This window comes from Halichoerus grypus, chromosome 1 (genome assembly GCF_964656455.1).
Source record: "Halichoerus grypus chromosome 1, mHalGry1.hap1.1, whole genome shotgun sequence".
NCBI lineage: Eukaryota > Metazoa > Chordata > Mammalia > Carnivora > Phocidae > Halichoerus > Halichoerus grypus.
In genome coordinates this window covers 213397531-213411568 of record NC_135712.1, presented here as the reverse complement: position 1 = coordinate 213411568, position 14038 = coordinate 213397531, and the positions used below count along the sequence as shown (strand labels likewise).

The 14038-nt window shown below is 54.0% G+C and overlaps 1 protein-coding gene across 7 annotated transcripts; it reads right to left on the bottom strand.

Annotated features, from left to right (window-relative positions):
• Positions 1-138: 138 nt before the first annotated feature.
• STAP2 (signal transducing adaptor family member 2) lies at positions 139-14037 on the bottom strand. 7 transcript variants are annotated; one of them, XM_036116008.2, is made up of 13 exons: positions 8532-9088; positions 6231-6302; positions 6009-6131; positions 4445-4501; positions 3900-4000; positions 3578-3712; positions 2479-2548; positions 2285-2387; positions 2087-2161; positions 956-1111; positions 791-868; positions 634-708; positions 207-366 (listed from the first exon to the last, which is right to left on the bottom strand). In XM_036116008.2, exons 1-13 carry the CDS (start codon positions 8631-8633, stop codon positions 278-280), a joined length of 1236 nt encoding a protein of 411 aa, XP_035971901.2. In that variant the 5' UTR covers positions 8634-9088; the 3' UTR covers positions 207-277. The 7 variants fall into 7 exon arrangements, with proteins under 7 accessions (XP_077913456.1, XP_035971898.2, XP_077913462.1 ...); XM_078057330.1 differs by adding an exon at positions 13203-14037 and having other exon boundaries at positions 139-366; positions 634-1111; positions 8532-8665; XM_036116005.2 differs by having other exon boundaries at positions 139-366; positions 634-868; positions 8532-9092.
• Between the last annotated feature and the right edge of the window lies 1 nt (position 14038).

Genomic DNA, 14038 nt, shown 5'->3' with positions numbered 1-14038 from the left:
TCTTTGGGGCTGGCTGGCACTGAGTGTGCCCCAAACCTCTCTGGACCTCAGCTTTCCTGGCTGTAAAATGGGCCTTTCTTGTAGGGTCAGGTGGCAGGTTTTGCTGAGCAAGTGGGGCCTGCTGTGGGCGGACATCTGACAGACGCTCACGGCCCCCCCATCCCCCCGCCCCCGCCCCCGCCCCAAGCCAGGCTGGACACATCGGCCCTGGGATCACTGGAACTTTTATTCTGGGAGGAGCGGTCGGCCCGGCTGACTTCGGAAGCCCGAGCCCGGCTCACTGATCCCCAGCGTGTCCAGCAGAGAGCTCCAGAGCCCGCCTCCGCTGCAGTTTCTCTTCCAGCTCCGCCGTCAAATCTGCCAACCCTGGGGGGGTGTGTGTGTGTGACTGAGGCCTCCGCTGCACCAGGGATCCCCAGTCCATGCTGTCCCCCCAACCCCACACCCACCACGACGTGCTGCAGAATCTGCGGGGCCCCGTGAAAGGTGAAAATGTACTCAAAAGCCTGGAGGAATTTCAAGACGGCTCAGCGTTAGACCGAGCATGGGGAGCTTCGGAGTGGGGGGTCCCGTGTGACTGCGCAGGCCACCTGCCTGGGAGGCCCACCCTGCATCGACCCCCACACGCCTCACCTGTTGTGGGGAAGAGAGTCTGCATTGAGCCGACTGCTAGCTTCTTGGCCAGGCTGCTGCTGAGGCCTTTGGGCTCTGGAGAAGGCAGATGAAGAGGTGAAGGCTGAGGCTGGCTCTGGGCTGGATGAGGGAAGGGCCGGGGAGGAGGGACCCCTACCTGGCTTGGGGGCAACGGGCGGCTTGAGCGCCTTTGCCAACTTCCTGGGCTTCGGGACCGGCCGACTGGGGGAAAGCACTGTATGGACAAAGGTGTGGTGTGTCACATCCGGCTTTGAGCCCCCTCCCCCTGTCCCCATCTCTCCTTGGCTCCCTCCCCACCTACCATCCCCGTTCACGTAGTTGGCAGCTGGTTCATCTCCAGTGGCGATCACATAGTTCTCCTCCTGGTTCAGGAGTGGGGGTGACCGGCCCTGGCTTGCCACAGGTGTGATGGGCACGGGAGGCAGCTGCTTGGGGCCATCCGAGGCAGCTGCAGGCCCTGGTGGGAAACGGCAGTTCCTGTCTGGGCCCATGTGGTGCACGGACACCTCGGCGTGGGTCTGCTGGCCTCCGAATGAGGATGCATGTACTCATGCCAGGATTCAGGCATGTGACCCTGTGCGTGTGCGTGTCCCTGTGTAGTATAAACATGTACACTGAGTGAATCTGCATAGTTGAATATATGTAAAGCGTTTGTACACACGCCCCTAAACGTGTGTACGTGCAGGACACTGCGTGGATACTAAAGTATGTGCTCAGGTGTTCGTCTCCATCAGGGTGCACACCCGTGTACCTAGAAATGTCTGAATTTGCGCTCGCGGGTGAGCATTTGTGTGTGTGTGCCTGGTTGTGGCTTAGGTGTGTGTATGTGTGCGACACAGGACTGGAACTGTGGGACACTGGTACTCACGCCCTCGGCCATTTGGTGTCTACAAATGAGCTTCTGATTACGCAGACGGATGCAGTTCGTGTTCGTGAGTGTGCAGTGTGTGTGTGTGTGTGTGCGTGTACATACATGCCCAGCGTGCACAAGGGTCCCCCCACATCTGCCCAGCCCCAGGAGGACCAGACTGCTTACCCCACAGACCTTTCCAGCCCCTTCTCCCTGCTCCATAAACGGGACCGCCTCCCACCTCAACAGCCACCCGGGATACTCTGGGTAGTTTCTTGCTCCACGTGAAGCCCATCTCTACCTACTGAAATCCTTTGAGACCTTAAGCAACACCCCCTCCTCCAGGAAGCCTTCCTCCTATTCTGCCCTCTTTCTCTGCCCGTCTAGGCACCTCTGCCTCCATCCCCAGGTTCAACCGCACAGGGCTGGGAGTGTATCGGGCTCCACAACCCGGAGGGCAGGGACTAGGTAATTTCTGGGTCGTTGCAACTCTGGGTACAAGATTGGACACGGGCGGTGCCGTGTGGGTCCCAGGTCTCTCCCCAGTGTGGCCCAGCGGTGCCCGCAGGGCGGGGGCATCACCTGCGCCCGGCGCCGCGGGGGTCGAGCACGCCACCCACACACTCTCGCCGTTCTCTTTATCCGCCTCCACGTGGCCTAGAACAGAGATCGGTCCTAGAGGAGGTGCGGCGGCTGGGCATCGCCCCAGGGGTGGCCCGTGGGGGCAGGAGCCGGAGAGGCACGTACTGGGTCCCCCGAGTTCCCTGAGACCGCACCCACCTAGAACCTTCTCGTAGTCTTCGCCCAGCAGGAAGGGCACCAGCGCGTTATTGGTGTGTGACACGAAATAGTTGATCACTGCGTCGAGTGAGGCACAGGAGAACTGGAGACGGATAGGGGTCGCAGTTAAAGCTGTTGAGGAAGGGGCGCAGACCCCACCACTACGCACCCCGGGACCCCGGACCAACGCTCACCGGCTCCTCCACGTCGATCACATACTTGGGGCCCTCACGCTTCACCTTGTAATGCCGGACCACCGACTTCCTGCACAGACAGTGGTGAGTGGGTGGACCGGCTCAGACCGGGGAGAACCCCGCCCCTTGTCCTGATTCCGCCCCCACGGGGGGCCTAAACTCTTCTTGCTCCCCTGCACACTGACCACGCCCGGTCCTGGCGTGGCTCTATGCGGAGAACCAGGCCCTCAACTGACTGCACCCTCCAGGAAGACCATGCCGCTGGTCCTGCCACTGCCCCCAGGGAGGACCAGGCCCTGATGGCTCCACCCAAGGGGCCCCGCCTCCCATCTGGGCTCTGCCTCCCTACTGGGCCGCCCCCGGGGTTCTGACTCCACCTTCAACTGGCCCGACCCCTCACCGGACTATCCCAAAGGAAGCTTTTTTTTTTTTTTTAAGATTTTATTTATTTGACAGAGAGAGACACAGCGAGAGAGGGAAGACAAGCAGAGGGAGTGGGAGAGGGAGAAGCAGGCTTCCCGCAGAGCAGGGAGCCCTGATGCGGGGCTCGATCCCAGGACTCTGGGATCATGAGCTGAGCCGAAGGCAGACGCTTAACGGCTGAGCCACCCAGGCGCCCCTATCCCAAAGGAAGCTTTAATGTCAGGCTCTGATCCGCGCCCAGAGTGGTTCCACCTCCAAAGCCTGATTCAACCACCACAGGGAGGGCCGGGCCATGACTCCACCCACAGGGTCCTGACTCCGCCCAAGGGACTGGTTACCACCAGATTTGACTTCTTCCCTGCTCCAGATGCCCAGACCCAGCTCCGACTCCGCCCCGAAGAGCCGATCCTAATCCAAAGGTCTGACCTCGCCTACAGAGTCCCGTCCCGGCTCCAGGATCTAACTCCTCCCCCAAGGGGATCCACCGCCCTTCCTGGCCTCTAGCCCCGCCCCCAGGCATTGCCACTACCCACCCATCCCGGGGCGGGGCCAACCTCAGGACCTCGTGCCCCGGGAGCTCTGGCCCCGCCCCTAGGGCCTACCCCCGTCCCAGCTCTGACTCCGCCCCCACGCTCGCTCCTCCTCCCTCCCCGGCTCCGGCGCCGCGCAGGCGCACCCATTGAGCGTCTGGCGCGTGGTGACCGACACGTCGTCCCCGCCGTCCCCGCTGGGTCGCAGCAGCAGGTTTCCGCAATCGGGATAGCGCTCCAGGAGCAGCTGCGCCTCCAGCCGGCTCACCTTCAGGAAGCAGCTGGGGCGGGCCGCGTCCCTCACTCAGGGCAGGCCCCGCCCCTGGATCCCAGCCCCGCCCCCCGCGAAGCCCCGCCCCCCAGCGCAAGGACCCGGCCGCGCACAGCCGGCTGGCCTCCCCGCAGTCCCCAGCCCAGCGCCTCCGTCCGCCGCCGTCCCGGGGCCGCTCGGCCCGGCGGGGCACTCACGAGGGCACCTCGAACGCGCGGCGCGCCTCCTCTTTGGCCAGGGCCTCGGCCATCATATACAGGTGTCCCGGCAGCAGGGTCAGGTTCGACGGGACACGCAGCTGAGGGGCGACGGGGCACCCGAGGACGCCCGGCCGTTAGAGCACGAGCGGCTTGTGCCCGTGTCACCGACGGGCACCCTGAGACCGGGGTGCGGGCCGAGCCAGGATGGGAACCCGGGTTCTGCAGCCACCCAGGGCAGGGGCAAAGAGGCTTTGGAGGGGACGTGAAGACACTTCGCTGATGGGGAGGACAGATCAGATGCTAGAATAAATGTAGGGTCTCAAACCCAGCGGCCTGCAGGGGCCAGGCAGAGGACAAATGACTAAAAGAGAAATCAGGAATGTTGACAAAAACTCCAGGCTTTTAAGTAATGGCAGGTAACTTTTACATATTTTACGTCTGTGGGCTCCACCTGGCTCACGGCCGCCGTGTGAGAGGAGGCTGGTTTGATGGATGTAGGATGAAAAGAGGAAAGAGGGTTCTGAGCAGGCGACCGCTCTTACCTCGACCACCGTCAGGATGAAGCCTTTCCACATCTCCCGAGACTCCAGGCTCTCTACCTGGGGAGGGAAAGAGAAAGAGTCCATGTCGATGAGCCTCTGCCCATTCATCTGTGAAATGGGGATGAGGAATACTAGTAGTTTTCAAGGTTAAATGAGTAAGGACGTGTTAATTTAGGACGTCTGAACGTAAGTCCTTAGTAATGTGGGATGCTATCCTGTAATGTCACTGAATCAACATTAATTTATTTGTCTCTTTTATTTATTCTACATCAACTTTTTTTTAAGATCTTATTTTATTTTGAGAGAGTGAGCGAGAGAGCACGAGCAGGGGGAGGGGCAGAGGGAGAAGCAGACTCCCCGCTGAGCAGGGAGCCCAACCCAGAGCTCCATCCCAGGACCCTGGGATCATGACCTGAGCCAAAGGCAGACGCTTAACCGACTGAGCCACCCAGGCGCCCCTGGTTTGTGTTGTTTTAAAAGTCCTTCGGCTCAGGTCAGGATCCCCTGAGATGCAGCGCCCCATCAGGCTCCCTGCTTCTCCCTCTCCCTCTGCCCCAGCCCCCACCCCCTCTTGTACGCCCTCTCTCTCAAATGAATAAATCAAATCTTTTTTTTTTTTTTTTTTAAGATTTTATTTATTTATTTGAGAGAGAGAATGAGATAGAGAGAGAGAGCATGAGACGGGGAGGGTCAGAGGGAGAAGCAGACTCCCTGCCGAGCAGGGAGCCCGATGCGGGACTCGATCCCGGGACTCCAGGATCATGACCTGAGCCGAAGGCAGTCGCCTAACCAACTGAGCCACCCAGGCGCCCCTGAATAAATAAAATCTTAAAAATAAATAAGTAAATAAAATAAAACAGCATAAATCAGATCATGTATCTCCCATGTATCCCTAAACCCTCCCAGGACTCCCGCCTCCTTTGGAGTAAAAGCTCAAGTCCTCCCCAGGGCCCACACAGGGCCCTGCACCACACAGCCCCCTCCTCTCCCTGCCCTCCGCTCTCCGCCCCCCTCCCTCCCCCACACCTCACTCTGCTCCAGCCACATGGGCCTCCTCCCTGCTCCTCCAACATGCCAGGCCTCAGCTAAAGAGCCATTTCACAGCTATCCACGTTGCTGGCTCCCTTTCCTCCTTCGGGTCCTCAGTAAGGCCTTCCCTGGTCACCCTGTGTAACACTGCACCCCAACCCCCCTCTGTCCTTTCCCTAACATCTCCCGCCACCTGACACTCCAGACATTTCACCCATTTATATTATTTATTGTGTGTCTTCCCACTAGACTCTAAACTCCACAAGGGTGGGGATTTTTAATTGTCTTGTTCACGGCTGTGTGACTAGGAGAGTGCCAGGCACACAGTAGGTGCTCAATAACGTTGGCTGAAAGATTGCATGTGGGCCGTGATGATCCGCGGGGCTCACATCTTGTTATGACTACACGTATTCCCGTTTTGCAGTTGTAGAAACCAAGGCATAGAAAAGTGAGTTGCCCCGGGTCACTAACCCAGTGGTAGACCCCGTGTGACTCCATGCTAGTGTGTGAGTGTGACAGGGAGGGACGGGCCTACCTTGAACTTGATCTCTTGGTTCCAGAGGACCAGGCTGAAAGAGATGTCAGGGTCTCTTGAGCTTCTCCAGGGCTCCTCATCGGTGAGCCTCACAAATGCTCCTAGGCCTAACTTCTCCACGTACTGGGGATCCAGAAGCAGGAGTCTGAGCACCAGGCTTGCGGCTCCTCAGGCCCTTCGGCTTGGCCTCACCCACCCATGAGCCCTCATGCCCATCCTTACCTGGGAGTCCCGATTGCTATTATAGAAATAAAGAGTGCAACCCTGGAGGCCTGCCCAGAACTTCTTGTAATCCTGAGGACCAAAGATAGAGAGCAGAAGGTAAGAAGGCAAATCTGGGTACCTCCATGACACCACTCCTATCTCAGGACCTTTGCACTGGCTGTTCTCTCTGCCTGGATACTCTTTCCCCAGATCTTCACACGGTTTCCTTCGTCACCTGCTTTGGGTCTTTGAACAAATGTTTCCTTCTCTGGGAGGCCCTCTCCATCCATGGCCCAGCCCCTTGAGATCTGTTATTCTTTGAGAAAGGACCAAAGAGAATTTTGAAGGGATGGGAGATCCAGAGCAGCCCCCCAGTGTACAGAGGTAGGAGCTCTAGGAGAAAGTTGAACTAACCATCCACCCACCTACCCACCCATCTACTTACTCATCCACACATATATATATCCCCCTTCTCCATATCCACCCCATAAATATTTATTGGGATCTCCTAATTTTACAAGGTTCTGGACTCTAGAAGTACAGGAGATTCAGGATGTCTCCCCAGGATTCTGAATTGCAAATGTCCTAATTTTCTTGGAGGTCTAAGGGACTGATACAGCTAAGACTGTAAGATTCTAGGGTTTTTTTCCAGCAAATATTCCCCGAACACCTACTCTGCACCCAGTTGTGTTACAGGCAAAATAATAAATGGGATTTGGCTTCTGTTTCGAAATAGATCATCTTCCAGAAGAATATAGAAAGCATAGATACTAAAATCTGGGGTGCCTGGGTGGCTCAGTCGGTGAAGCGTCCGACTCTTGGTTTTGGCTCAGGTCATGAGCTCGGGGTCCTGAGATTGGGCCCTGCTTAGGGCTCTGTGCTCAGTGGGGAGTCTGCTTGAGGATTCTCTCTCTCCCTCTGCCTCTGCCCACCCCCCCCGACTTATGCTATCTCTCAAATAAATAAAACCTTAAAAAGAAAGAGAAAGCATAGATACCAAAATCCTCCAGGGAAGAGAAATTAGTACCCCTGGAGGGACAGACCCTGAACCTTGAGATACAGAGGACGGGAAAGGCCCTCCAAGTGGGAATCTGGGAAGACTTCCTGAAGGAGGAGGTACTTTAATTAGTCCATAATGATAATAAGGATAGCTCTCATATTGACAGCTAGCATCCATTCATCAATCCACCTATCGTTCCATCCATCTGCCTCCCTATCCATCTATCCATCCATCTATTCATCCACATATCCACCCACCCACCATCTGTCCGTAGATATATAGACACATTTAACATTTACTGAGGACCTACTATGTGCCAGGCATGGGGAACAGAGTAATAAGTGATTAAACTCAGCATGGTCAGACCTGCTTCCTCATGGACCCACTATACACCATTGCACAAGATAGTTAAGCGCTCTGTGCCTCAGTTTCCCCACCTATAAAATGGCCATAGAGATGTACCTACCTCGGAGGATGTTGTGAGAATTGGGGGTGTGAATACCAGTAAAGCACCAGCGCTTGCGGAGTCGGGTCCACAGACCACTGAGGGCTACCCCTCTCCTGTAACCAGGACTAGGGCCCTTGTGTACCCATTTTGTACTAGAGAAAACTGAGGCACAAAGACAGAGAGTCACTTGTCCAAGGCCTGGGAGTCAGGAAGGCATGGAGCAGGGATGTGAACCTGGGTCTCGCACTCTGGGGCCAGGCCTTTCTGAGCCCCTGTGGTCTCAATGCTGTCTAGGCTGGGGAGGATGTGGGCACTTGGAGGCACAAGGCAGGGAGGAGGGAACTGGGGGTTCCTTCTGGTGGCTCTGGGGGTGGGCCCGGATAGCAGTGGGTGGGTGTTTGGGGTTGTAGCAGGAGATGAGCATGAGCAGTGGGGAGGGAAAGATGGGGCTTCCGGGGAAGGAGTATTTGGTCCTGCCGTACGTGGCCCCCACAGCTTTCAGTGTCCCCACATGCCACCTGTCCTAGCCTTGACCCCTGCAGCTGAGGTTCATGGTTACTTAGGGGCTGGGGGTGGGGTATGGGAGTCAGAAGGCTTCCCATTTCCCGGTGGAAGTCCCTGATCCTCCCTGTATCCAAGAGACAGAGAGACCAAGAGGGAGACACATGGACACAGGCAGGGAGAGGCAAAGAGAAAGAGATAAATCAGCCTGGCGGTGGACAGAACCTTTTCCAGCCCCCAGCATTCGCCCCGCTCCATCTAGTACCCAGTACCCACCCCGCCCCCTCGGCCAGATGCAGAGTTCTAGGCTCAGAGAAGGGCCGCCAGCCACCTAGGAGCCCAGCTGTGCCAGCTCCCTGCCCCGCCTTACCTGGTCGTGGGGTCCCTTCTTCTCCAGAAAGCTCTCATAGTAGTGTGAGGGTAGAGCACCCTTGTGTTTGGCGACCCTGAGTGGGCTTAGGGCTGAGGCCATGGCCTGGCCTCTCCTTCCAGTGGGTGCCCCAGCTGAGCCAGGAAGCAGAGAAACAGGTTCAGGGGAATTTCCTCTTCTGTCAGCTCCCCAGCTCCCTCCCCTGCCAGCAATGGGCGGGTGCTGGGTCCAGCTTGTCCTAGGGGAAATCCCAGACTCTCTGGTCTCCCCAGGAGGTCTGGGAGGCCTGCAGGAGTTATGGAGGAGGGGGCCACTGGGAGGCTTTCAGTACAGCGCAGAGACTGGGCAGAGGGTTCACGAGGAGGGACCTGTCTAAGCAAAGGTCTGGATGTGCGATAAGGAGGAGCAAAGTGCCAGGGCAGCAAAGAATGTGTCAAGAGAGGACAGGGCAGGAACATAGAGGAAGGTCTGAGTGCCCTTTAGGCTGCCTGCACTTTAGGCCAACCTTGCCTAAACCTACCAAAAAATCTTGCTGGGATTTTGATAGGAATTGCACCTGCATATCAATTGAGGAACACCTGACATTTTTACTATGTCGTCTATTATTTTTTTTAGATTTTATTTTTAAGTAATCTCTACACCCAATGTGGGGCTTGGACTTAAAACCCTAAGATCAAGAGTCATGAGCTCCACTGCCCCGCCCCTATGATGTTGAGTCTTATCCATGGACGTGGTCTATATCTTCACTTATTTAAATCTTTGATTTTGGGTGCCTGGGTGGCTCAGTGGTTAAGCGTCTGCCTTCGGCTCAGGTCATGATCCCAGGGTCCTGGGATCGAGCCCCGCATGGGGCTCCCTGCTCGGTGGGAAGCCTGCTTCTCCCTCTCCCACTCCCCCTGCTTGTGTTCCCTCTCTGTCTCTCTCTCTGTCAAATAAATAAATAATATCTTAAAAGAAATAAATCTTTGATTTTGTTCATCAGCAAGGTATAGTTTTCTCATACAAGTCCTGTACCTGTTTTGGTAGACTTACATCTAAGCATTTCTTTTTTTGAACAGTTATAAACAGCATTGTATTTTTCTTTTTTTTCATAAGATTGTATTTATTTATTTGACAGAGAGAGAGGGAGAGAGAGAGAGTGAGCACAAGCAGGCGGAGTGGCAGGCAGACGGAGAGGAAGAAGCAGGCTCCCTACAGAGTAGAGAGCCCAATGTGGAATTTGATCCCAGGACCCCAGGGATCATGACCTGAGCCAAAGGCAGACACTTTTTTTTTAAAGATTATTATTATTTTTAAAAGATTTTATTTACTTGACAGAGAGAGACACAGCGAGAGAGGGAACACAAGCAGGGGGAGTGGGAGAGGGAGAAGCAGGCTTCCCGCGGAGCAGGGAGCCCGATGCGGGGCTCGATCCCAGGACCCTGGGACCATGACCTGAGCCCAAGGCAGCCGCTTACTGACTGAGCCACCCAGGTGCCCCCCGAAGGCAGACACTTAACCAACTGAGCCACCCCAGGCGCCCCAGCATTGTATTTTTCATTCCAGATTTCACTGCTAGCACACAGATGTGCATTTATTTCTTTTTAGGCATAGATTTTTAATTTTTTTTTAATTTTTAAGTAATCTCTACATCCAATGTGGGGCTCAAACCTACAACCCTGGGATCAAGAGTCACACGCTCCACTGACTGAACCAGCCAGGTGTTTTTACTTAAGGGGCACCTGGCTGGCTCAGTCATTAGGGGATGCGATTCTTGATCTTGGGGTCATGAGTTTGAGCCCCACCTTGGAGGAATAGATTGTACTTTAAAAAAATCTTTAAAGGTTTATTTAAATCCCAGTTAGTTAACATACACATTATATTAGTTTTAGGTGTACAATATTGTGATTCAACACTTCCATACATCACCCAATGCTCATCATGACAAGTGCCCTCCTTAATCCCCATCACCTACTTCTCCCATCCCTCTGGTAACTATCAGGGTGTGCTCTATGGTTAAGAATCTTTACTTAGAGTCTTTACTTGTCTCTCTCAACCTCATCTATGAACCAACTCCTTCCAAACTCCTGGTACTGTTAATATTTTGCCCTCTTCCCATGAGCCACCATAAGTATATAATAATAATGGAAAAGATTGGAATGGTATGAGAATTACCAAAATGTGACACAGACATGAAATGAGCAAATGCTGTTAGAAAAACGGTGCTGCGAGTTGCCACAAACCTTTTATTAAAAAAATGAAATATTAGTGAAGTGCAATAAAGTGAAACACATGAGCACGATGTATTCCTGTATCTTTCTTGGCATTTTTCATGAAGACCATCATGTCATCTGTAAATGGGGCTAGTTTTATTTTTTCCTTTCCAGTTTGAATGCCTTTCATTTCCTTTTCTTGCCTTATTGCATTGGCTAGAATTTCCAGGACTGTGTTGGATATGGGTGCCCTGTTCCCTCTGTTATGGGGAAAATATTTAGTCTTTCATCATTAAGTAAAATGTTAACTGAAGATTTGCAGATGTTCTTCAGCACGTGGAGGTGGTTTCTGTCCGTTTCTAGTTTGCTGAGAGTTTGTGTCATGCATGAGTGTTGAACTTTGTCAAATGCTTTTCCTGCATCATTGAAATGCTCTTTCAACCTTTCTTCCTTAGTTTGTGTGTTAGTTTTCTGGGACAGCTCTGACAAATTATCGTAAATGTAGAGGCTTAAAACAACACAGACGTGTTACCCTACAGCTCTGTACAAGGCCTACGTGGATTTCACAAAGCTGAAATCAAGGTGTTGGCGAGGCTACCTTCCTTTCTGGAGGCTCAAAAGATGAATCCATTTCCCTACCTTTTCCAGATTCTAGAAGCTTCTTGCATTCCTTGTCTCATGGTCCCCTTTCCCCATCTACAAATCCAGCAATGCAGGTACAATCCTTACATCATATCACTCTCAATTTCTTCCACTGTCATTTCTCACTTCTGCTTTTTGGAAACCCTGTGATGACATTGGGTTCATCCAGATAATCCAGGATAATTTCTTTAAAGTCAGTTGATTAACGATTTAAACTCCATTTGCAGTTTAAATTCCCTTTGCCATGTAACCTAACATATGCACAGGTCCTGGGGATTAAGATGTGAACATCTTTAGGGAACCATTACTCTACCTACCACAGCCTGTTAAATATGGTGGATAACATTGATTCTTGAATACTGAACCAGCTTTGCATCCCTGGAGTAAACTCCACTTGATCATAGTATGTAATTCTTCTTACATATTGCCGAATTCTATTTCCTAATATATTTTTAAAAGAACTTACTTATTTAAGACACAGAGAGAGCACAAGGGGTGGGGAGGGGCAGAGGGAGAGGGAGAAGCAGACGCCCCACTGAGCATGGAGCCAGACTCAGGGCTGGATCCCAGGACCCAGAGATCATGACCTGAGCCCAAGGCAGACGCTTAACCGACTAAGCCACCCAGGCGCCCCTATTTTCTAATATTTTGTTAAGGATTTTTTGCATCTATTCATGAAGAATATGGTCTATAGTTTTCTTTCCTTTCCTTTCCTTTTTTTTTTTTTTTGTATTACCCTTAACTGGGTGTTGCTATCAGGGTAATGCTATCTTCATAAAATGAATTGGGAAGTGTTCCCTCCTCTTCAACTTTCTGGAAGAGATTATTTAAAAGTGGTGTTAATTTCTTCTTTGAAACTTTGGTAGAATTCTCCATCTGGGCTTGGAGATTTCTTTTTGCGGAGTCTTAAAATTACAAATTCAACTTCCTTAATCATTACAGGGCTGCCTGGACTTTATACACATAGCGAAAAATAGCCTTTGGAATCCATTTAAGAGCTGTCTGACTTGGTAATCTCTTCATCTGATGAACTGTCTTACAAAGTTGATAACAATACCTGCCATAAAGGGGAGTCATAGATGGTTAGTAAGGTCACCGCAGTTTAATTTTATTTATCAAAGGCAATGGGGAGCCATAGAAGGATTTAGAGCAGGGGAGGGAGGTGGTCATGGTTGCATTTTAGTAAGATCCCTCTGGGGCCAGGGTGGAAGATGGATGAGGAAGATGGAGAGGCTGGAGGTCTGGCCCAGGGTCTTGGGAACACAGTCAAAGAGAACATGGGCAAGGATATGGGGGTATAAACTAAGGTCAGAGTCTGGAGATGCTAGGGAATGCCCAGTTGGTAGCTGGACGGGGGTGGGGTGGGGTGGGGTGGGGGGGTTGGGGTGGTGGTGGTGGCGGCGGGGCGTGTGTGAGAAACTCCAAAAGCAGGCGTGGACTTGACAAAAATTTATCCAGCTCTTATTAGATAGATGTCAAGCCCTGTTCTGCAACAGCCCCGAGGTAGATATTATTATTGCCCCCATGGTGAACCGGAGACGAGGAGCCACTTGGCCAAAGTCACAGGGCTGGGAAGTGGTGGGGCAGGGTCTGGAGCCAGGTCCGGTCGGACTCCAGACCACCCTCCCTGAACATCCCCGCCCCCACCCCCAATGTCCTGTCCCCCTTTCCAGACGGGGGCCGAGTAAACCCGTCCGCGGCAGAGCCCAGCCCATGGCTCCCCGCAGGCTAGGAGCCCCCACCCCGGACTTCCAGTCCTGTCAGTTCTGGGAAGTGTCGCTGCGCCTCGGAGCAAAGGTCCCGGGCCAAGCAACGGGGACAAAAGACAGGGACGCACCCGCCCAGCGAACACCCAGCCGGGCTCCGCCTACTAACACCCCGCGCAAGGGGGCGTGGGAAGTGGGGCGGAGAGCCAGACGGCGGACGCGTTTTTTTGACCCGGGACCTGATTGGCTGGCGGAGGACCAAACTCTACAACTGAATGGATACGGGAAGCCCAGGAGCTCCTGCTGATTGGCTGAGGGGGACGAGTTTGGCGGAAGCAGCAGCTTAACACTGATTGGCTGAGGGGAATCCAGCGGCTGCTGCCTATTGGTTAAAGTTTAAATGACCCTCCTATAATTGGCTGTTGGGCGCCGGTCCAACTGTGGAATCAGTTCAGGGACTGGGAGTTAACCCTTTAGAGACTGACGTCGGCTGGGACGCTTTAGAGCCGCGGCGCGGGGCTCCTTCCCCATTCTGGCTTGCAGCGCCAGGGCGCTGTGGCTCGTTCTCAGGGCCTCAGTTTCTCCCCTGGTCTCAACGACCGAGATCTCTGGCCCCTCGAGTTTCCCGTCTGGTCCCAATGAGCTGAGTCCCCCGTAGCCTCCAGCTCCAGGCCTCAATCCAATAACGGGTCGCCTGGAGTGGAGGCACTAGTTCCCCGAAAGCCGAAGTCCCGGGGCCTCAGTTTCCCCACTTGTATGTTGCCACGCGCCTCCCACGGAAGGTAGCCTTGGGCCTCCGTTTTCTGAATGGTCCCGGAGGGCTGAGGGCCCCGGCTCCCAGTCGGCGCACAGGCGCGAGGCCTCAGTCTCCCCGCTCGCCCCGGCCGGCCGAGCTCCCCGCCAGCCCCCAGGCGGGGGCACCTCCCCTTCGGGGCGGAGCCGTGTCACGTGCCGGGAAGAAAGGGCT